This window comes from Peromyscus eremicus, chromosome 14 (assembly GCF_949786415.1).
Source record: "Peromyscus eremicus chromosome 14, PerEre_H2_v1, whole genome shotgun sequence".
Classification (NCBI taxonomy): domain Eukaryota; kingdom Metazoa; phylum Chordata; class Mammalia; order Rodentia; family Cricetidae; genus Peromyscus; species Peromyscus eremicus.
The window spans coordinates 8,672,443-8,697,190 of NC_081430.1; the positions used below are offsets into that span (position 1 = coordinate 8,672,443).

The following is a 24,748-nucleotide window of genomic DNA, read 5'->3' on the forward strand; positions in this document are numbered from 1 at the left end:
CCTGGACAAATCACTGCCAGTGCCAGCAGCCAATATCAGATCTATTTTTGTGCATGTTTTTTGAGTGCTATGTACAAATAGCCTGAAAATATCAAGTTGGTGGTTTCAGCCTCCAGTTCAGTGAAAGCATCATTGTAACTCATAGTGGCTTGTCTTTGTTGTTTCAAAACTTCTAAACTGTTTGTGCTAGAGACTAAGAGAATGGGAAGCAATTTCATGTTCATGGGTAGATATCAGCAATCATGCAATCAATACTCAAGAGGCAGAGGCAGGGGGATTGCTGCAAGTTTAAAGTCAACCTGGTGTATATAGTGAGTTTTAGGCTGGTGAGGGCTTCCTAGCAAGACACTGTCAGAAAATCATCATATCCCAAACAAAAAAATGAAAGGTTGGAAGACAAGATGGATGGTACTGAAGCAACATTACTAATATCTAAGCAGTGTGCACTGTCATTTGAATGTTCAAAGCTTCCTAGATGATTGCATGCAGGTCGTGTGGGAAATGTACCAAGTTACTGAACAGTTTGCTGTCTGGATGTCCTAGATATGACAGAACAGCTGTCACCTTCCAAATAAAGTACTACTTATTTTCAACTGTTACAAAATCAGTATTTTTTATTACTTCAGTAGGTTGCCATATTGCAGTGAGTGAGCAGACCTTGTTGAGCTTGGTGTCTTTCTGCCAAAGACTCAAGTACTACAAAAGGGAATAAATACCTCCTGGGCCCAGCCTTTGATCAAATGACTGCGGTCATGCACAGACAGTGCAGTTCATATTTGTTTGAGAAACGTATCAAACTCTTAGCAGACTTATGAGACACTGAAGCCAAATAAGGATCCAACTAAAGCTGTTTCAAACATGGACCTTCCCTCACACACACTAACTTTTTCTGTGCTTCTCACATGAAACATGTATTTTTTTTTCCTTTTCTCAATTTCCTTTTATCAGTTTAATGTTTACTTAAATTTACAGCACCATAAATACTAATGTACTCATTAAGAATTATTCAAATTTGTTCTTTGTAGTTTCAGTTTATAGTTTTTTTCTCTTTTTTCCATGTACACATTGATTTTTTTTTTAGTAACTAATTCTATGTTAAATGAATTCTCAATATTTTATAATTTGTAGGAAACTCTTATCTGTAAGACAAGGTCATTAAAGTATTCTTCCTTTATTACTTATACATTGCTAAAAATATAATAATGTATGAGTTATGCAGATGCTGGACTTCATTATGACAGTTTCATAACTGTGTATAATATACTTTTATCAACTCTCACTGCACTCCTCGTCTCCCATGCTTTTATATACTTTTAATTTTGATATTTAATCCTTTTTCAAAGCTGTATTATTCTTTCCATAGAGATTCTTCAGAAAATAGATGAGGCAGGGACCAAATATACGTTTTCTAGATTTAAACCAAATAGATTCTCCAAAAGCTGTTCATTAATTCCATTTCATCAGAATGTTCTGTGTGTTAGAACACTGATAGTCACGTCTCAGATGTAGGCCTGCACTTCCATGTGAAGCCGTCCTCTGCACTATGCCAACGCAAGCTCTGCCGGCTGTCTTGTCTCTCCGCCCCCCTTTATCTCACTACCCCACAGCCAGTGTCTCCTTCCACTCCTGGTTCCAGCTATGTTCTCCTTGGTTATAGGTCAGTCTGTTTGCAAGTTTCCTCTTCCCACACATTGCTTTTGAAGTGTTCCAATCTGTATAATCTCTGGGTTAATCTAATAGCCTTTGTGATTTTTTCATTTCAACTGAATCACCTTTCTGGTCTATTTTCTCCCCAGTGCTACAATAGATTTACATATGCATACATATACATGTGCACTTGTGCATGTGTGTGTGTGCATGCATTGGTGCATGTGTATGTGCCTGTGTGTGTGTGTGTGTGTGTGTGTGTGTGTGTGTGTGTGTGTATGTGTAGCATCTCCTCCAAGGGCTTTCTCTATGGTTCTGATTATCGTTTTTTGGCATCTGAAGTTTGAGTGTTTTATACAAGTGGACTCTTTCCTGATAATGAATATAATTAGCTAAATATATTACTAAGAAATATGTTAGTTGGTTAAAAGTGTTATATCATGAATATTGCTCTCTGGTCTTCATGGAATGATGTTATTTTTCTCCCACACTATTAAAATAAACAACCATGTATCTTTTAATATATTCTCCACTTGCTACTGTTACTTACACCAAATCTATCTCAAGCTTTTTGGCTACCTATAAAGTAGCTTATAGGGCCAGGCAAATATCATGACAGCCTGCCCTAATAACTCAATTAAAAACTAGGCCTCAGTCCCTGCTTCTTGGAACTGAGCAAGCAGTTTCTAAGAGCCACAAACAAAGGACAATCAATCTCCATCACCCCCGAAAGCAAGGATAAGAAGTCCTGGTACAGGTAATAACCAAATTAGGACAGAACCTGGTACTTGTCCAGGCTTCCCCAAAAATGCAAAATCCGTACCAGCCCCTGACTAACCCTGACCAATTAGAATGTACTAACATGATTGCCACTCTCGTAAGCCAGTCAGAGCTGTGATGACCTAAGTGCCCTAGTAACTCCTCTTAGCTGTGCTTAAAAGGAGCCTGGGAGCTTCTCTCAGGGTCATGACATTTTGCCTTTGTGTAGGATGGATGGCCTCAGCATGCTGGTAATAAACACTCTTGCTGACTGCATCCATGGATGCTGATCTTTTGCAGGACTTCTCTAGGACCCTAACAGTAGCTAGTGTATAGTCATTTGACTATGAACTAAAAAAAGCACAGACAATTTATTCACAGATCACCATTAAAAATGAATTATAAATGTATTTCATGAATTGAAACAAAATATAATATTCTTAAAGAAGGGAAATTCTTTTACACATTGCTCATCATAAATAAGAATATGCTTATTTTGAGAAATATACTTTTTAGATTATTTTGTTTTATATACAAAGACTAAATATAAGACAAGTATTAATTTTAAAATATAACTTAACAGTCAGTCTCTAGATTCACACTCAACTATCAGACATGTTTCTAAAAGTGAAATCTTGAGAGATATATTCTTATTAACAACTTGAAATTTTTTGTAACAGATTCCACATATTTTGTCATTTTCTTAATTTAAAATATAATTTTATATAACAAACTTTCTACCATATTTTTATTTAAATAAAATCTCTCTTCAGTCAGAGCTTATGACCTCTTACATATGTCTGTTGTTACAGCATCATGTTAGAGATAATGCTATCACATCACAAAATGCCTCACAAAACTAACAAAGTGCTTAAGAAAATTCAACCAAACCCTATCACAACTGTCTAAAAAATGCAAAAATCTGTTATTCCCTAATGTAAATATGAAGTATTCATCCCACTTCTTTACAGGAATGACCATAAAATATAATGCAGGCAGGGCTGACACTCTTCTCCAATTAACTATATAGGCACATTTCTGGGGTTGTCTTGGGTACTGGAATGACGACATTTCATTTTCAATTTTAAAATCCAACTTGAAAATCAATGAAAGTAAGAAAACATAACAGACTGATGTAATGAATGTTACCAACATGTTTGTCCTACACATGTGTTCCCTCACCTGAGGTCTTCTGGTCTTCATCTACTATGTTGTTCATTAATTGAGTCAGGACCACAAAGAGGTTGAAAATTCTGAACTTTTATTAAAAGTTCAGACAGTTAAACAATTGGAATAGTATTTAGAATGGTATATGTCATTATAAATAACTATTTATCCAGACTGCAAAAATACTCTAACAATAAAGAAAGTATTATAACAAGATACTCACATGAGTAAATATTTAAACATTAATATCATCCACATGCATGTGTTACACACACAACACAGGAACACACAAACACACATTAAAAAAACTGTGTTAGTTGCTTTTCTGTTCCTGTGATAAAATACCATGATCCAGGGCAAAGCCTAAAAAGTCATTTAGGCTTACATTTTCAGAGGGAGAGTCTATTATTGTCATGCAGGGAGCCAAGGAAAACGAAGCTGAGAGATCAGACCTTCAATAACAAAACAGAGAAAAGGAATTGGAATTGGAGTGAGGTTATAAACTCTCAAATCCCACCCCAAGTGATACACTTCCTTGGGCAAGGCTCCATCTTCAAAAAGTTCTACAACTTTCCTAAATAGCACCATCAATTTGGGACCAAATCTCCAAACACAGGAGCCTATGAGGAAAAATTCTCACCCAAACTTCTGTAAAAAGTACCGTCTACTGCACAACTTAACTGTTAATTTTCTAACAAAGAAAAGTTTAAATTAAAGAAAGGCCCATCTAACAGTATCAAAGAGGGGGAGACCAATGTTAGAGCCAGGGTTTCAGAGAGTCTGCTTCGAGACTATGTCTTCTGGACATCTCAGAATCCATACCCATAGCATCTCAGCAAAATGTTGACCTAAATGTGAGCTGAACTAAGACAACAGACATGCCAAAGTAGGTGGGAGAAAGAATACAAGGCCTCGACTCTTGGTACAGTAAACTCAGTGATGCTGAGAATTAAGGAATAAGTCTTCCCCAGGGAAGTGCACGCCAATTGGTTATCCAATACTAAATGGTCAGACCTGAAAACATGCATACAAGTAACATTATACAGACCATACAGGTTATATTTAGGAATAAATATGCATATATATATATATATACATATATATCCATATTTCATGTAGTAACAATTAGTAAAAGAAAAATGACTGTGAATTTGAAAGAGAATGATGAAGTATATGTGGAAGTCTTTGGAGGGAAGAAAGGAAAGGGAAGAAGAGGAGGAGAAATAGGAAGAAGAAGAGGAAGAAAAACAAGAAGAAAACAAAAGTCCTCTTCCCCCCTCCATCTTTCCCAACTCTCCAACACCTCTTTATTTGCTGTAGTGGCATTGGGAGCTGTGGTGTGTCACACATTTACCCATTTGTCCAATCAGCCCCACCCAAAATGTTCAGTGCAATGAGTCATTGGTCTGGTTCAAGTCCTTGAGCACATCATCATCACTGGACTAGCTCAGGTAGCCTGCTGTTGCCCTGAGTCTTGGTGATCCTGTGGTTACCACTCCAGCATGGCCCTGTTGATAGCATGGCTCTCAGACTCCAGCATGGCCACAGCTTTTGGTCTAGACCCTGGGCATCTGTGTCACCTTTGGTAGCACCATGAACCACAGACACCAACACAGACTACAGCTGTGGTAGGACCAGAGACGCAGACATGGTCTTTGGCAGCAGGACCATGGCTCCAGGTCTCAGCACAGGCCACTCAGATTAGCATGGCACCACCAGCAGCATGGCCCTTGGAAACTAACATGGCCCTAAGTGGCAGCCCAGACCCTTGGCATAAGTATGGCCTTCAATGGTATCAGGAGATTTGGACATAAACACAATATTCTTCCTATTTTTTAATATTTATTTTTTCTAAACCACATACCCTTTCTAATAACCTATTAATCATTTCCCTCATAGTTCCTCAACTTGCCAACTAATTAACTTTTAGTCAAACTTCAACTTTCAATTCTTATATATTCACATCTACTGAGAAATGTTTCATTTCTACATAATCTACATTAACTACTCTCAAAAATATCTCAGTTATTTGGAACCTTTGTCTGCCTTCAGTAAATCCATAAGATATTTGAAGACAAGAATTGCATTTTGTGAAACTTAGCTCACTTTCTGACATAGAGTTGTAATCCATAAACCTATGTTAAATAATTGAATGGGTGTAGATATTACAGGTTTTAGGAGTCACTTTCCTGAGGACAATATATGGATTTCATATATGTTTATAAACTAATAATGTTTAAATACTCAGTACTTTTAAGGAGAGGAGCTTCTATAGTACAATTATAACTTCCTTGCACATGTACAGCAATAAACATGGTGTGGAAACCACAAAATAAATTTGATTAACTTTCTTTTCAGGCAAATAATAGGCAGTTTTTATTAATTGATTCTGGCAAAGTAAGTTTAATTTTTTCTAAGAAAGTCTAAATGTATTTCCTTTCAAAATGTTTTCTTATATCATATTCTAAGTTAATTCAACAATTATCATATACAAAATAAAAACTAGACTATGCATCATAAAAACATTAGTATGAAACTATAAGTTTGTGTAGGTTTACTAAACTGATCTGAATAGATTAACCACGCTGTTGTTATAATATAGAATTAGAAATTGTGAACTTTGAAGCATAAATTGTAACCGCGGTTTTTATTTGGAAACATTAAGATCAAAGTTCATTTATTGAAAAATCTGGAAGAATTGTTTTGTATTTCTTTTAGAACTCTCGCTCACTTTGGTATTCATTTATTTATATTGCAATCACAAAATAGCATGCTCTTGGGCTAAATACCAAAGCAAAATTGCTTGTCTAAATCTGCATTTGCCTTAAACCCAATTAAAGCAAGGTGTGTTCCTGCCTGAAACATGCTCCCCTGGGTAGCTTGGCTCTCTAGGAGCCCTGCAATATCCCAGAGCCTCTGCCACCAGAGACAGGCAGCAGTGTTATAGTCTGGAAGCAGATGTAGAACGCTGGTGACTGAGTAAACCCATGTGAAGGTGCCAAGGCATCCAAACATCTCCAGCACTGACATCACAGGCAGACTCCTTGTCAACCATTTAAGGCCATTGCTAATTCTGGAGTGACTGACAATCCGGTTTTCCTATCAGAGTGCCTCTTTGCTTTGGTATTTAGCTATGTTGTCAACTTGTGGGGGAAAACCCCTTGAGGTTCATAAGAAACATTATTCTACTCCACCCCTAAATTGAAAAGACCAGCTGTTGGGTGGAGGTACCTACCTCTGTCTTGTGACAACTCTTCTTGAATTTCTGAATTCAATTTCCTAATTGCCTTTTTTAAATTGAAAATAGATTCTTGTCTCAGACCACAGTTTCCCCTCCCTCCACTCCTCCTACCTGTTTCCAAGCTCCCTCTCCCCCAGATCTGTTCCCTTTAGTACAGTTTTCACTTCAGCCATACCAATTTAAAAATTTTCAGTAAGTTTTCCAGTCATATAGCTTACATTTTAAGTTAGATTTCCAAATAGATGCATACATGTTACCACACACACACAACATATAAACATTCAAAGAAGGAGGCTCATGTAGATTTGCCATAAAATTCAGTGCATATTTGTACCATAAAGTGCAAAAGTAAATACTGAGTTCTATTAATTGACTTTTGAGCACAAGACAACACACAGTTATAGATGAGAAAAATGGCTACAAACAAGCATTGTATTATGTTCTTCAATATTAAAAGAGAAAAATCACAACCAGTTTTGGTGTAATGATCCAACATTCTCTTGCTATTCTAGACTTGGAGGTCAGGTATGTTGGCACAATCCTGTGGCCCCAGAGTTTGGAAGCTTACAGAGGAAGATTTGGTTTTCGACAATAGCCAGACCTATAACACCAGTTCCCGGTCAGTCTGTGCTACATAGTCAGAACCTCAACTCCTAAAACATAGTTAGGGTTCCTCTTTCTGTAAAAGAGAATGCATGTGAGTGTTCCTCAGATGAACACAGCAGATTGGCCTCCTATGCAAGAAGAACATTCAGAAAGGGCGAGTGAAAGGGGGATCTGTCCTTCAAAATGAGCATAGATTATATGATTAAAGTATCACAGATGTCCTCATCTTCCTGTGTCAGTTAAGCTGCACCTTTCTCTTGTCTATTTCTGTTGCTCTGAACCTCAGAACCAATAAAACAAATCCTAACTCATCACAAATCCTAGTGGGGCATAGTCAAAAATAAAAATGATCTAGAATTTTTATTTAAAATTAGTTACATGGTCCTTAATATAAATGTGTATTTATAACTATTTAAGGTGTCTTTCAAAAGTCACTATTTCTAGCTGGGGAGGTGGATTAGTAGGTAAAGTGCTTGTGGCAGAACCAATAGAGCCTGAGTTCAGATTCCCTGTAGTAGGGAACCAGGGTCAAGGAAGGGAGACACGTGGATAACTGGAGCTCACTGACAACCCATCTAGCCAATCAGTAAATTACAGTTTTAGAGTTGAGACCCTATATCAAGAAATAAAATCTATAGGCCAGGAATGAAGGCTTAGGCATTGAATATTGGCTTCTCTTTCAGATAACATAGGTTTATTCCCAACAACCCCACAGGGGTGCACAACTGTCTGTAACTCTAGTTCTGGCCTGCATGGGCACTAGGTATGCATATGGCATACACACAAATACACAAACAAAACAGTCATATATGTAAACTAATAATAAAAACTTTTAAAAAGACATAAAGGGTAGAGGGATGGAAAACCAGCATCTGGCCTCCACTTGCACATATAAACTTATACACCTGCACACACATGAACAAATAAACATGCATACAGTATACACACACACACACACACACACACACACACACACACACACACACACATGAAGATTTCCCAGCTAGTATAAGAACTTGTGTCACAAAAAGATGTTCGTGAAGGTATTTTAATATATTAATGAACTTATGAATAGCTTTATATAAGATAAATTTATTTAACTAAACATTATTCTTTGTTAATCATTGAAAATGACTTGAAAGATATTTTGTACACCTTTAATAACATTTCCAAACCTCATGCACACTTGTCAAGAAGACAGTTTTACGGAACTTATTGTTTACTGACTTCTTGTACTTTTTATAATACTACAAAGATTAATACTTAATGAGATAGCTTCAGTGGTTTACAGGAATTAATGCTCACATGTATTTTCTCACTTTATCTTTTATTCTTCTCTCTCTCTCTCCTCTCCACTCCTAAAACTGGCATTTGCGTAAGCAGTGTTTCTGAGATATCAACAGATAAAGAACTTGATGTTTCATTTTTTTGTGTTTTACAAAACTATTTCTCAAATTTGTGAAATGAGTTCTGGTTATGATGGTAATGGCATTGACTTGTACTTTAAGATCATAAATAAGAGTTCTAATTATTCTGTACAAGTATTCTATTTGTCCTGATGGAATGTACCCCCATGTGGCTAAAATTTGTCTTCCACACAATAGCTTAGCAACGTAAACAAGTCTATTGAAAGTGGTTGCATTTTCTGGCATCCAAGTTATCAAATTAAAGTGAGGATGCTTTGATAAGGAAATCATTCTTATAATTAGCTCTCCTCTTGGCTGGACCTACTGGGGAGGGTTATCTTAGGTTGGCAAGCACTGTGTTTGATGCAGATCTTTACAAGTTTTAGGGGAAAATTGTTAAATGAAAAATCCCTTCTTCTGTAACATCAATTTGTTGCATAAGTTGTAGAATGAAACTTTGGAAGACTTAAATGCATCTTGAATCCATTTTGAGAAGTCACTGAAGTTTCAGTATCATTATCAATGAGTATATGGTGCTCTTAGACACCACTTGGGTCTAAGAAAACAAGAGAGAAGCTATGAAGAATCGGTTTTCTAGCTTAGTGTGCCAGCTGATACCTGTGCTTATAGTACCTGAGGGCTTAAACAGGAAGCTCATCACCAATTCAAGTATAGCCTGGTTTACATAGGGAGTTTCAGTCCTACCGAAAAAAATAAAACTACTTTTGTGCATTATAAATACAGTGGCAAAACAAAAATAGTATCACAAACTAGAAATCCACCCTGAATTAGGAGGCAGCTACGAAGCCATGGGATATTGTGATTTTAAGAAAAACGTGAAAGGGAATACATGCAACTGTGAATATGAATTGAGCACAATAATAAGAGAGGAGTATGCTGTGTCTGATGTGAAGTGCTAAAGTCAGAATTGATAACTTTTGAAGCATGCTCCTGAAATTACTCTATGTGCTAAAGAGAAGGAGGAAAAATGACAGCTGGTGACATGATGATGCCGTTTGTGAGCCTTCAGTCTCATAGTTATTCAATGCAAAGAACACAGACATAAGTAATAAAATAAGCATTAGTGCTGTCAAAACATTTAAGTCCCTCTTAGTGTAAATACTAATACATGCACTGCTTAATAACATACACTTATTTGTTCTGTATGTTCAGTCTAGTTCTGACTATTACAGGAACATCTTATGTAAACACCAATGTCTGTGCTCTCTGAATAACAAATTTTAACCTTAGAATCAAAATGAATACCTGAATTTTCTTAAGAAATCTGATTATCAGACACTTCTAAAATTATAGTGTGTGGACTAGAAGTCTTTTTCTTTCTGAAAATATTTCTCATTTGTGTTTTCAAAATACTGTTGTCAGAAATGAGAGCTTTCTGACATTTACATCTATTCCATCTCAAAACTTAAAAGGAATGTGAGCTTTTGAGAGTAAGCATGGACATTACACCAGATGCTTTATGTTGAGTCCAGAAGACTTACAAGATCTGTCTTCCCAAGAGTATTTTAAATGTACAGTACCATATTGTTAACTAAAGAGAGATTGTTGCACAGCAGAACTCTACAATGTGTTCCACTTGAATAACTGGGACTTTACAAGTTGCTCTAGAGATGGCTGTTGAACATTTACAGTGGAGCTACTGAGCTCAATTATTAGCATAAGATTGTTTTCAAATATAACAATTGCAGATAAATTCTCTAGGGAAAGCAGTGATGTAGACTACATTGAAAATTTAAATAATAATTAATATTCATAATAATCTATTTGAAGTTTTAGATTTAAAAAATATGCACTAAATAACCTAGACAGACTCAGGTACAAACCAAGATAATTTCCTTGTAAACTGATTATACCCATTGATCTTCCCAATAAAAAAATTACAACTGATAGACAGAAAGTGTAGCATAGGCTACTAAACTTTCCACAGAGGCATCCTTCCGGAATCTTCTCATTCCCTCATCCCTTATTACTGGGAAGAAGAATAAGAAGCAGGTGTTCTTGACTGCTGTCCTGGGTAAAAAGATGTAAAGTGGACATTTTGGCTCTTCTCAAATCTTTTGAACTGATGCAGTATTGTAGCTGCATCTTCTGTTCTGACTGCTGTGAGCATCGTTCCCCACTGTCCACTGGATGCTGTTTCAGCTGTAAGCAGAACTATTCCCTCTGCCCAATTGAGCCTGAACTTGGAGTTTTAGAAAATTGTCTTTATGGCTCCTTTGCCTCAACCTGGTAGGCAAGAGAGTTGGGAAAATATACGAGTATTTCCTGACATACAAATACACACACACACACACACACACACACACACACACACAATAACTATTGATAGTATAACATAATCTTTTTATTTATGTGCTTACATGTAAAGAGCACAGTAAAACAGGAGCTGATAATTCCATTTTAATGATAAGCAGAAGGAGGCTCACACTAAGAATGTACAGGATTTTTCTAGCCTCCTATTCAGTGAATGGGTGGAATAAGGAATGAATGAATCCCTAAGGAAAATTGCATAGATTGAGTGAAGAACCAATGATGAGAATTTTAAAAGAGAACAAGACTGAACTACGGGTGATGTAGCAACCTTGAATAGAAGAATGGTGGTGAGTTCGGATGGGTAGACATCACTGCAGTTAGCCACGTGACAACTTCTGCTGACATGCTTTGAAAGCGTCTTCAGCCTCCAGTGCCAATGTGTTCAGAAATATAGATGAGGGCTATGATATGCTACAGAATTGTAACCGGAAAAAGCCGAGTTAGGAAGAATTACAAAGCATATATTTTCAATAATATTACTTATATTTAATAACCTTTCAACAATTATTAAAGGGGTTTAAGCATTTAGAACCCTCTATTTAAAAGGAGTCACCAGAAATTGTTTCTATTCAAATGTTACCAGATTTAAAAAACTTATAAAACGATACACATTTCAAAAGTGAAAGAAATCATAATGTATTCTAAGACTTCTATTTTTTTTTTAGCAACATAAATCTGGTAAAGATTTTAATTGATAAGAAGAAAGAGTAGGTCTATTATGACCCTGAGTGTCATTACAGAAGTTGGCAAACCGAATCTTCAGTCCTACAGTCATGTAAGTCCACAGTTGCCTGTGGAATGAAGGAAAGGCTGCAAGATGTTTCCGTAGAGCAGGCATATGTGAGTGTACATCTTCACACTAACAATTTAAACTAGAGAAATCATATCAGCGTTTCCACAGAGTACTTACTCATAGGAAAAATACTAGTACAGAAGTAGAAACTCTTTTATTTGACCTCCTAGAGTTTACCAATCAAAAAGGGAAGGGAAAAAGGAATTTTGTATAACAAATATCATTTGAATTGGATATATACTAGAATTATTCCATTTAAAACGAAGAACAAAAAATGATTAGTCTGTATGAATACTCACATTTGGCTAAATATTAGAATTCTAGCGAGGAATATGAAACAGAGAAGCAGACCTATTATAAAATTGAAATCACTAATGCTATTTTAATTAGTATGTAGTACAACTATGTGCAAAAAATATAAGTAAACAAAAGATAGATACAAACAGTAATATGACTGTTTTTATAAACAATATATAATAGATAAATTGTTTTCCAGTGACAAGTAACATTAATATCAGCAGACATAATTTTAGATCTCTTTAAAATGCAAATAAAACTACCTGAACAGATAAAAAACACATGTAATATTTGATATTTCTATTCAGAAAATTTAAATTTTATTCAAAAATACTAAGTAATAAGTATATCCAATACCTTATATTCAAATAAGAGGAATTTTACTATACTTATGATTAATTAGTTGTATATGTTCAACATTGATTTTTGTTTCTTCTTAATTTTGTAGAATATCAGTTTACTTTAAAAGCATATATTTTTATTTTTATTTATTAATTTTTTTTTGTTTTTTTTTGAGACAGGTTTTCTCTGTGTAGCTTTGGTGCCTCTCCTGGATCTCATTCTGTAGACCATGCTGGCCTTGAACTCACAGAGATCCACCTGGCTCTGCCTCCTGAGTGCTGGGATTAAAGGCTTGCGCCACCGCCACCTGGCTAAAAGCATATATTTGAAAACAAAGAATTTAAGCCGAGAATCTTCATGTCTTTTGACATATACACTTCCTAGAAGGCGAAAGTGATGGGAAGAGAGTGGTGCTGATACACAGATGGACGAATCCACAAAAGGGCAGGATAGAATGAGCTCTCATGCTTTAAAATTAGTTTAAATTGCAGTTGTCTGAGTGGAAATAATTATTTAGTAAATGTAACAGTAAATAAAAACATATAGAAAAACTTGCTAGATTAAAACAAAGGTAGATAGAAGATAAAGTGAAAGAGAAAGTATGTGTGAATTCCTTTCTTATTGCGAATAGGGAACGTTCACTTACACAAGCCTTAGTTATTTATCAGGAGATTTATAAATCTGAATACATTATAACTGAATTAGTTTTCATTGAAATCCATATCAATGGGTATTTGAGTAAAAAGATTGTTCAATTCATAAAAGATTTCTACAAAATACAAACTAAATGATTAAAATCAAGACAAATTAAGAAATTTTAACAAGAATCAAAGAAATAGAAAGTAATAAAAATCTTCATTTTAAGAAACTGAAAAGTAAAGAACCAAAATATTGGAGAGAATGGGCTAAGTGGAATATATTTGTTAAAACATTTGTTGTCTTTCAGAAACCAATTGCACTGTCTTGTAGTGTTGCATATTATTATACTCTCCAAATAAACACTGCTTGTAATAGTAGGAAGCACATACAAAAATCATCATTATAACAACGTGAGTCTACCAGCCCAAGTGCCTCTTGAAATGAATTTGAAAAGCATATTCATATAATTGGAATTTCACACATTAGTAAAAATAAAAAAAACAGTTATACATAGAAAATTCTAGAGCAACAGCGTTGATAAAAGTTAGTTCCATTGCTAGGGAGAAAGATGCAAAGTGCTGAATAAAATATACAGATGGCAACCCAATATTAAGGTGGGCCAACCTGTGTGAATGACGAAGAACTGTTATAGGGAAAAAGGACAGAAGGATATGCAAGTGGTCATGGGTGTTCTGCTCAAGCAGGAGATTGGTACGGAGGCATTTATCACATTGTGCATAGTCCAGGTATAACTAATGGTGAAAGAATGGAAGAAACTGTCTGCAACATATACAATACATCATAATACCCAAAGGAATGAGTGAAATGTCCATCTTAAATATCTACAGATTTTATTACCAGATGATAGATTCAGTTAAATTTCATGCATTTTCTAATATAATGGTAAACTGTTTGTATAGCTTTGAAAAGTACCTTTAATAAAATTTGATGTAAATGTAAATTATCACTCATAATATGTAAATGTTGGTTAAATAACATTAACACTAAATTGAAAATATTATTAAGGTTTGGATAGTACTGTTCATGGAAAAGTTATATACCTATGGGAATGCTCAACTATGTTCCAAACAGAGACGTTAGATCACACACACACACAGTCAAACTGATGTTTAAAGTCTTGGAAGCCATGTTGTAATATCCAAGGGTTTCAAGGAATTGGACACTCTCATTCCACTTCGGGAATCACTAAGAGTGTTAAAGTAAATGTAGCAGAACATTGTAGTCTAAAACAGCCTTCACACACATGCAAATTTTCATACAAATGCGACTCGGAGAGTAACTAGAATAGTAATTTTTGTAATAGTAAACAAATCTTGAAAATTTATGTTACTGGGGTCTGAACTCAGCACCTCACACCTGCCAAGGAAGTAATTTTCCCACCAAGCCACTTCTCCAACTTATAATAATGAAATCCCAGACACAGTTTAAAAGGTCATAAAAGCAAATTATTTAATGTTGGAGTCCGTTCACTCAAGTGACAACCGGCATACAGCACAATTCCATATGGAATCATAAAGACTTTCCTAAATAAGGGAATCCATGAAGAATCTTATACATCTGCAGGTGGTGGGAATACAGACAGATGTCTCGTTATTGTTTAAAGCATCCACATCACGCTGTTCGCCCGCCGCACTGTGTCTAACTGCACCTCAAGCCATTTCTAGCCTCTGTTGCCATTCACACACGTAGCCCTTTTCTCTCTCTTCCTCCCTCTTTCTTCCTCCCCTTCCCTCCCACTTTCATATAAATAAAATTCTAAAGTAAATAAGATATATAAAATGCATAATGAAGCTTTCTAGATGGTTATCTGTATATGAGTATTCAATGTAGGGAAGAATGACTTTGGTGGGTTCGTACCGTATTGTTCCTAATGTTGATACGCGGGACAAAGAGGAGGAGGGCACACCAGCTTCTGCTGTGCTTCCAGGCTGTATTTGCTACAAAAGAGCATGTAGGGTTTTATAATCGGACATATTACCTGCCTCTGTGACTTTGCTCAAGGTAGGTTGTATTAATGAGTGCCCTGCATGCAGCGGCCACAGAAGCAGTGGGTATTTAGCACAGCTGACCCAGCAATTAAGCTTGAGCACTCCCGGGTAGTAAATCTGTTGACCAGGACAGAGACAAGGTGAATGAAGTTTGGTTTCTGTATTGGCAAATCAAAAGTTACAAGGAAATTCTGAAGGCTAAAATCCTAACTGCAGATTGAACAATTTCTCCCAGTAATGAAAAAAGCGTGGAATGCATTATGTTGACTCACATGGCAATAATGTCTAAATACTTTTTCAAAGGACAATGGCTGATTGACAAAGTTTATTAAAGAAATTATATCATATAAGCTAGTCTGGATTGTGTGTTTTGAATACATCTGAGAGGATGTCCAAATGGATGTCATAATTTAATATTATATAATTTTTAATTTGGCTGTTTATAAAAATAAATTACATTCTCTATAGATCCTCGAATATACAAATATAAACAATTTTAAAGGGCAAACTCTGGAATATATATTCACAAAAGTGTATTTGAATGATATGTAAGATAGCAATGAAATACTTAAAGTTTTCATAAGTCAACAATCTAATTTGTGAGAGGAAAAACTAAGAATAAAAGACCATGAGGAAGTTCTCCTGAAATGTAAATGTGTTGCAAAATACTTATTTTTCAGGTTACACTTTTTCCGGGATGTCCCTGACTTCAGAGTGTTAGCGTGCGGTGGAGATGGGACAGTGGGCTGGATTTTGGATTGCATAGGTATGAAAACCTGTGTTTAATGTGGCTTGGGTGAGACTAGTAATCATACCTTCTGCTGGGTTTCTGTCATCTGTCAATCTTTCTGTCTATCAAGTATCTAAATGGATGAATTCTGAAAATTCTCACACTTTTCTTTCTTTTCAAATGTGTCCCTTGTTGGAATGCATTAATAGTTTAAGACATATAATGACTTGATATTAAGAAGCTGATACATTTTAAACAAGTATTTTCTTTAAAATGTTTCAGTCTCTGAGTTGAGTAATTTTTATTAGATAGAAGTTCTTTCCAAAGAAGTATTAATTCAAACAAAGTATGTTCTCTCTATATAAATAATTTTTTTTGCTGTTAAAGGAGTGAAAATCAGAACATTCTGTCTTGTTATTCACTGAAAAACATTTCAAATTGAAAATGTCATGATGGGAGTGGCAATCATTAGTCCCAGCCTGGAGGCCACCCTCTCATCCTCCAGGTGCCTATCTGCAGTCACTCAAAGAAAGTACATGTTGTCATCAACACTTGTCTTGTAAATCTAACAACTTAATCAAATTTAATCTAACAATTTAACTAATATTTCATGAAAAGAGTCAGTGAAAATTCTGGTATGGAAATTCTAATAAAAGACAGAAAGTATTTATAAATTATTCCTATGCAAAAAACTAAAATTCAAGAATTATAAAAATTTCTCAGCAAATACATAACTGGTTATACACTGATAAGGATTTTAAAATGAAAACAGTGGGAGTTTTTGGTTCATTGTATCCCCCAAATTCAGCAGTATTGCCCTGTGTTAAACCCTGAGTCACCTCATCAATGGATTCATAGACATAGCCACACACTGACTTTATGAACTCAGAAGGAAAAAGGAAAGAAAATACATATTTGTGAGGTTCTCTCAGAGTTTGTGATTATATTCAAATAAAAGCGTATGGAGCCGGGCGGTGGTGGCGCATGCATTTAATCCCAGCACTCGGGAGGCAGAGCCAGGCGGATCTCTGTGAGTTCGAGGCCAGCCTGGGCTACCAAGTGAGTTCCAGGAAAGGCGCAAAGCTACACAGAGAAACCCTGTCTCAAAAAACAAAAACAAAACAAAACAAAAAGCGTATGGAATTGTGGTAACAGATCTGTCTATACTGCTTGGAACCTAAAATACTATGAGATATAAAGGTAAAGTTAAATAAATAAAAAACAAGCAAACAAACCTGATGTACTCAGGCAATCCAACAGTAATGTTCTTTTCATTTGCTTTGAAATATTGCAGTATTATGGATAGTAATACTTCATCAACATTACTAAGAATACATTTATTTTAGGAATTCTACTCTTCTAAAATAAGAGTGTCCTTGGAGTTAATGTTGCAAAAGAAACTTATATAGGACCTTACCTATGTTCTCTAGTGACATGTATTCCTGTGCTCCATGTACCTAAATTCATGAGGATTTTAATAAAGATAAAACAGAAGCAATCACACACACACACACACACACACACACACACACACACACACACACACGTGCTCTCTGCTACTTTCTGAAAAACGATATATGATGTATATTTATCTAATACACCAGTTACCACAACTGCATAAAAACGTTGTCATTTGTAATCATATTTATAAAATTAAGCTTGTTGCTGTTTACAAGTGCTTTGTGGAATTATTTATTCAGTGTAAGTTTGTTTGCTTGTTACTATTGTTGAACTTGGGTTAAAAATTTTATTTCCATCTCCAATTCCACAGAAAAAGCCAATGTAGTCAAGCACCCTCCAGTTGCTATTCTGCCTCTTGGGACTGGCAATGACCTAGCAAGATGCCTGCGGTGGGGTGGAGGTAAGAGAGCTGCAATAGAATTTATCAGAAAAGCAGAAGAGTGCCTTTACTGCGTAATAGTTACCATGTGGACAAAATGGGCTGAGCAGTTCAGATCGGGTGACAGGCTTGAATTAAATATCAGTTACAGATTTGGTCTTCATAGGACAATTTTTCAAGCATTTTTTGTTTGGGCTTCTCTTGCTTAGAAAATGCGATACACTTGAAGAACTCTAAGTCAGTATTTAGGATTTTGATTTGCTATTATTATCTTCCAGTGTAGAAGCTATTTGAAGTTATTACATGCTAACGTGGAACATGCTCAGGGAGTACCAGTGAACAATGGACAAAGAGATCATTTTCTAGACTGACTTTATTACTGATGTGATGAAAAACACCTGGAAAAAAATAAAAACACTGATGTGTGACTTTCTGAGGAATGAATATAGTAAGCACTGTTATTTGAGGTTTACATCATGGTAACCATTGGCTTCTACATTTGGTGTGTGAGAGTTAGAGAGGGAAGGAAAATAAGAGAAATTCCAGTCACATGTGAAGTCATGTGCAACATTTAATACTTTCTAAAAGCAAGTGAATTAATTCCAATAAAGAAAAGCCCTCTCCATCACACAGTGGAGAACACTAATAGAATGATAGTGATGAGGTCACATAAAGCTGGGTGTGGACTTCATAAGCAGAGGGGACAAAGGTCAGTGTTCGAGGACTTGGAAGTGCTAAGGAGCTTTTCTTACTTACAGAACTGACAGTGGGATGGTGGATCCAGCAGAATACAAATGGAGACAATATTTCCACAGGGAGTCTAAGAGACTTTGATGAGTCATTATAGTTACCCACAGAAAACTGTAGAACCCCTGAACTGCTAAAGAAACAATAGATAAATTGTAAATATTTCATTTATTTTTATTCTTTACATACATTACATCCAGACTGAAGTTCTCCCGCCCTCCTCCCAGCTCCCCGCCACATCCCCTTTCCCATAGATCCACTCATCCTCATTTTCTCTTCAAAAGAAAAAAAATAGCAGTCCTGCTAGGTATATCAACCAAATATGGCACAACAAGCTAATTAGGCTAAGCAGAAGCCCTCATGTCAATATTGGACGAGGCAACCCAGTAGGAGGAAAATGTTCACACATGTAGGTAAAAACAACAGAGATAGCCCCCACTCCCACTCGTCAGGGTCCCCACAAGAACACCAAGGTATACAACCATATTGTCTATACAGAGGACCCGGCTAAGATCAATACAGGGTCTGTGATGTCACTTCAGTCTCTGTGAGCCCCTGTGAGCCCTTAGTTGATTCTGTGAGTCATGTTCTCATGGAGTCCTCGACCCCTCTGGTTCCTAGAATCCTTCCTCTCCTTCTTCTGTAGCTTCCCAAGGCTTCTCCTAGTGTTTGCCTGTGAGTCACTCCTGTCAGTTGCTGGACAATGCCTTTCTGATGACAATTGGGCTAGGCATTGATCTATGAGCACAGCACAATACCATTAGGAATCATGTCATAGACTTTTTTTTCCAATTGTACTTGGTTCTATCCTGGGTCTCTGAGGTGCCCAGCCTCTGGTTCCTGGCCAACCACACAGTCTCAGGTGTGGGCTCCTTCTTGATATCCCCCATAAATAGGAGATTTCACACGGGTCACACTCATAGATTCCAGGGAATTTTCATAGCACCAAGTTTCTACAGTATCCCCCAAATGCTCCCCAATTCCAGTTGTCTCTCCAAGTAATCTCTCATTCTATCCAACACAACCTCCCTCCTGGACCCTCCTGTTTCCATCCCTACCCACTGCAAGTCTGCCCACAAAATCTTTTCTAATTCCCCTTCCCATGGAGATCCATATATCCCACCTTGAGCTCTCCTTGTTACTTTGCCTATCTGGGCATGTGTAGTTGGAAGTTTCTACAGTCCTGCCCAGGCCCTGTGGTTGGGATGAATCTCTCCTACCCAGTCCTGCAGCTGCTCAGACCCAAATAAACATACAGAGGCTTAAGATTAATTATGAACTATATGGCCATTAGCTCATGCTTATTATTGACTACCTCTTACACTTAAATTAACAAATAATTCTTATTAATATTTAATCACATGGCTTGGTACCATTTGTCAGTTCTACCTTGTTACCTTGCTTCCTCTGTGTCTGGCTGGTGTCTCCTGACTCAGCCTTCTTCTTTCCAGAATTCTCCTTGTCTGCTTAACCTACCTATACTTCCTGCCTGGCTACTGGCCAGTCAGCATTTTATTATCAACCAATCAGAGTAACACACATTCACAACATGCAGAATGACATTCCACAGCTCTTACCCTTTTCTGTCTAATCAAAAAGGAAGGTTTTAACTTTAACCTAGTAAAATTACATATAATAGAATAGTTATCAAGAAAGAATTACAGTTACAATACCTAGTCTATTTGTATTTAGCAAAATTAAAGAAAATATTCTATCTATCCTGTATTTGTGAGTCTAAAGTTTCATATCTAATTTATCTTTTATCTTAACCAAGGAAAATTTATAATCTAGTCTTCAACTACATCGAAGACCTCAGAAGGATATAATATTACCTAAGTAAACAGGAAATGCATTGTAAGCAACTTTCAAAACTCCAGAAATGACAGAGACAGCTGGCTGCCTGGATATTCATCCAAAGTTCTTCTGCAATGTTGGGACATCCATCTTCAGCCCATAGGCTTAGAGTCCTTTAGTTGCTTCTTCCTGTGTCCTGCAGAATATATGGCTTCTTCTGTGAAGCAAGAACCCGAAGGACCATCTCACCTTGCAAAGTTCAGTGGTCACCTTCCTATGGGTCCAATATACATTCAATCAGTTGCACAAGGGCACTTTTTTGCCCAGTGGCTAACTTTTGGCACAAAGAAAGTAAACTCCATAATGAGTTTCTTCAGTGCCCATTATCTTCTCTGAAGTAGATTGGTGCTGCCAGGAACAGACATGTCTCAATGTCCAGAAAGTCAAAGTTCTTAAAACATTTTAAATGCCATATTCTGTAGGTCTTTGAAGTGTTTGAAGATTACCTACCAAATTGAAATATATATATGAATATCTAGAAAACTTAACTAACACAACTATAAGTGTGATTATCATTGATGACTAGTTATTAATCTGTATTTCGTAATTATACATTACAATTTTAAATGAGTTGCACAAACGTAATACTTTAAACAAGAGTAGAAATATACATAAAGTATAACAAAATTAACTTTAAATTTGTATCAACAAACTAAAATCTACAGCAATGTAAAATATTTTAAGCAAGTTGTTCTTTAAATGAAGATTCAATAACCTGCCCTTTTATCCTATCATATCTACATCCTATATTTTTATAGCATATCCCCCTTTCTTCTTTTAGAAAGAGATTTACTATGACCAATAACAATTTGCAACCAGCAATCTAAACAAAGACAAACACCCCTAATCCATTTTTTGGAATGTGGGCATAGTTTTCTAGGCTACTTCCTGCTGATAAAGGGCACAGGTAGTTTTATGGGGATCCTGAGAAAATTCAAGGTAATGGTCAAGCCCTGGGAAGACCAGCTATAACCTTTGTTGATAGATACCGTCTGTTAAGGTTCAGGTGGTCTGGCTTGATTAAATCTAATCCATATTAATCTGGAACAAATCCATAGCCTCTTGCTTCTTGTGGAAGCAAAAGCAGAACACCCTTTCCAAAGCAACCTATCCTTATATCCAAATTTTGAAGTCAAGATACCTTTAAAATACATATATTGGCTTAACTTAGTAGCTTTTATAATCAAATGTCTTTCTGCAGTTAAAAATCCTAAAGACAACACAATCCAGATTCTCTGTGTGATATCCATCTTCATGTAGCTTATTTTTTATATTACCTTTACTGTCTCTTTAAATATTTTTTGAAACTATTTCTTTATATAACTGTCTATATTCATTTTCTTTTCTCTCTCAAGCTTACGTACATTTTTACATACACTGTAAACCATTGAAAGTCTTATTCCATCTGAATCTGTCTTGTTGTGAATCTATTGCTTTAAACTGCAGAATGACTAGGACTGAAATGGCAGCTTTGGCTGCTGGCTCTGCCCACCTCAGCTTCCCAACATGGTGGAACTAAGTTTACTGCCAGCTCTGGGGGAACTATGCTCACCACCGACTCTGGGAAGCAGTGGGCCCATGTCTCCATCCAGCAGCGTGTAGCCCACCCCCCCTTTTTTTTGTATTGTACTAGCAAAAGCTATATCCACCACCATGCACCATGTTGCACAGCTTGCAGACACCCCTTTGTACAGTGTCCGGAATCCACCATGCTGCACTCAATCCCATATGCCATGAAACCACCATACTGTAGCTCAAGTCCACAAGCCATGGCATCTCTGTACCTTAGCATATCTATATCTTGACCCATGTGAGACATGAAGTAGAAAGCTATTTTTTTGACTGCATTATTGTGTGTTTAGAAGCCCTTTTAAAACTCTTTTAGGCCTTATGGAAATTCAAGAGTCCCACATTGGTATGCCAAATGTAGTTGGAAGTTTTCCTGGTTCCGCAGCTGCTTAGACCCAAATGAACACACAGAGGCTTATATTAATTGCGAACTGTATGGCCTAATGGCTCAGGCTTCTCACTAGCTAGCTTTTATATCTTAAATTAACCCATTTCTATAAATTTATATTTTGCCACATTGCTCATGGCTTACTGGTATCTTTACATCTTGCTTCTCATGACGGTGGCTGGCAGTGTCTCCTCTGTTCTGATTGGTTGATAAATATAGCTGTTTGGCCTATGGAGAGGCAGAGTATGGTTAGGCAGGACATTCTAACTAGAGAGAGAGGAAGGAGACAGACAGAACATGTCATTGTTATTAACAGCTGAATAATACCCCATTGTGTAAATGTACTACATCTTCTTTATCCATTATTTGGTTGAGGGGCATCTTGGTTGTTTCTAATCTCTGGTTATTAGTAATGTAGCCACTATGAACATAGTTGAGCACATGTCCTTGTAGTAGGATGGAGTGTCCTTTAGATATATGCCCAAGACTGGTATAGCTGGGTCTTCAGTTAGAACAATGTCCAATTCTCTTCAGAACCTCCATATTGGTTTCCAAAGTTGCTGTTCAATTTTCCACTCCTTGGAGTGCTGTGGAAGAGTATTCTCCATGCTCCACATTCTCTCTAGCATGAGTTGTCACTTGTATAATTGATATTAGCCATTCTAACAGTTATAAGATGAAATCTCTAAGTCATTTTGATTTGCATTTTCCTGATGGCTAAGGATGTTAAATATTTCTAAGTGTTTCTCAGCCATTTGAGATTCCTCAATTGAGAGTTCTCTGTTTAGATATGCACCCCATGTTTAATTGGATAAATTTTTGTTGATGTCATATTTCTTGAATTATTTATGTATTTTGATTATTAGCCTGCTATTGGATATGGAGTTGGTGAAAGTCTTTTCCTATTCTGTGGGCTGCTGTTTTGTCCTATGACAGTGTCTTTTGTCTTAGAGAAGCTTTTCAGTTTCATGAGGTCCCATTTATTGGTTATTGTTCTTAGTATTTATGCTATCAGTGTTCTGTTCAGGAAGTTGTCTCCTGTGCTTATGCAATCAAGGCTATTCCCCACTTTCTCTTCCATTAGGTTCAGTGGGTCTGGTTTTATGTTGAATTCTTTGATCTGCTTGGACTATAAGGATCCAATTAAGTATTTATTTGCATTCTTCTACATGCTAAATTCCAGTAAAATCAGCACCATTTGTTGAAGATGCTTTCTTTTTTCCAGTTTGTATCTCTGGCTTCTTTATAAAAAAAAAAATCAGTTGTTCATAGACGTTTGGATTTGTGAGTGAGTCTTAAATTCAATTGTATTGATCAACATGTCTGTTTTTATGCCAGCACCACATGGTTTTCATTACTATAACTCTGTAGTATAGCTTGAAATCATGGATGAGGATACCTCTAGATATTCTTTTATTGTAGAGTATTGTTTTAGCTATGCTGGGTTTTTTTGTTTTTCCACATGAAGTCTGTAAGAATTGTGTTGGAATGTTGCTGAGGACTTAATTGAATCTATAGATTACTTTTGGTAGGATAGCCATTTTTACTATGTTAATCCTACCAATCCATGAGAATGGGAGATATTTTCATCTTCTGATATCTTCTTCAATTTCTTTCATCAAAGACTTGAAGTTCTTATCATACAAGTCTTTCACTTGCTTGGTTAGAGTTAATCCAAGATATTTTATATTACTTGTGCCTATTTTGAAGGGTGTTGTTTCTCTTATTTCTTTCTTAGTTAGCTTGTCATTTGCATACAGGAGGATTACTGATTTTTTTCTAGTTAATCTTGTATTCACCAACTTCAGTAAAGGTGTTTATCAGCTATAGGAGTTCCCTGGTAGAATTTTTGGGTTGATTATGCATACTATCATATCATCTGCAAATAATGCTATTCTGACTTCTTCCTTTCCAAATTATATTCTCTTGAGCTCCTTCAGCTGTCTTATTTCTCCAGAAAGAACTTCAATTACTATATTGAATAGATATAGAGAAAGTGGACAACCTTGTCTAGTTCCTGATTTTATTGGAATTGCTTTGATTTTCTCTTATTTAATTTTCTGTTGGCTATTGGCTTGCTGTAAATTGCCTTTATTATGTTTATGTATGTTCCTTGTATCACTTATCTCTCCAAAACTTTTATCATGAAGAGTTGTTGGATTTTGTTAAAGGCTTTTCCAGTATCTACTAAGATGTTCGTGTGATTTTTTACTTTCACTTTGTTTATATGGTGGATTATATTGACAGGTTTTCATATGTCAAACCATCCCTGCATCTCTGGGTTGAAGACTACTTGATTATTATAGACGATCTTTTATGTGTTCTTGGAATTGGTTTGCAAGTATTTTATTGAGTAATTTTGCATCCATGTTCATTAGGA

At 36.1% G+C, this 24,748-nt stretch overlaps 1 protein-coding gene across 6 annotated transcripts in view; it reads left to right on the forward strand.

Annotated features, from left to right (window-relative positions):
- The window catches only part of Dgkb (diacylglycerol kinase beta), a 632,546-nt gene that overhangs the window by 206,650 nt on the left and 401,148 nt on the right, over positions 1-24,748 (forward strand). For all 6 annotated transcript variants that reach the window (XM_059279660.1, XM_059279662.1, XM_059279664.1 and 3 more), the window contains 2 exons: positions 15,921-16,006; positions 17,742-17,831. In XM_059279660.1, the coding sequence (XP_059135643.1) occupies positions 15,921-16,006; positions 17,742-17,831 (176 nt within the window). The remainder of the gene's footprint in view (positions 1-15,920; positions 16,007-17,741; positions 17,832-24,748) is intronic.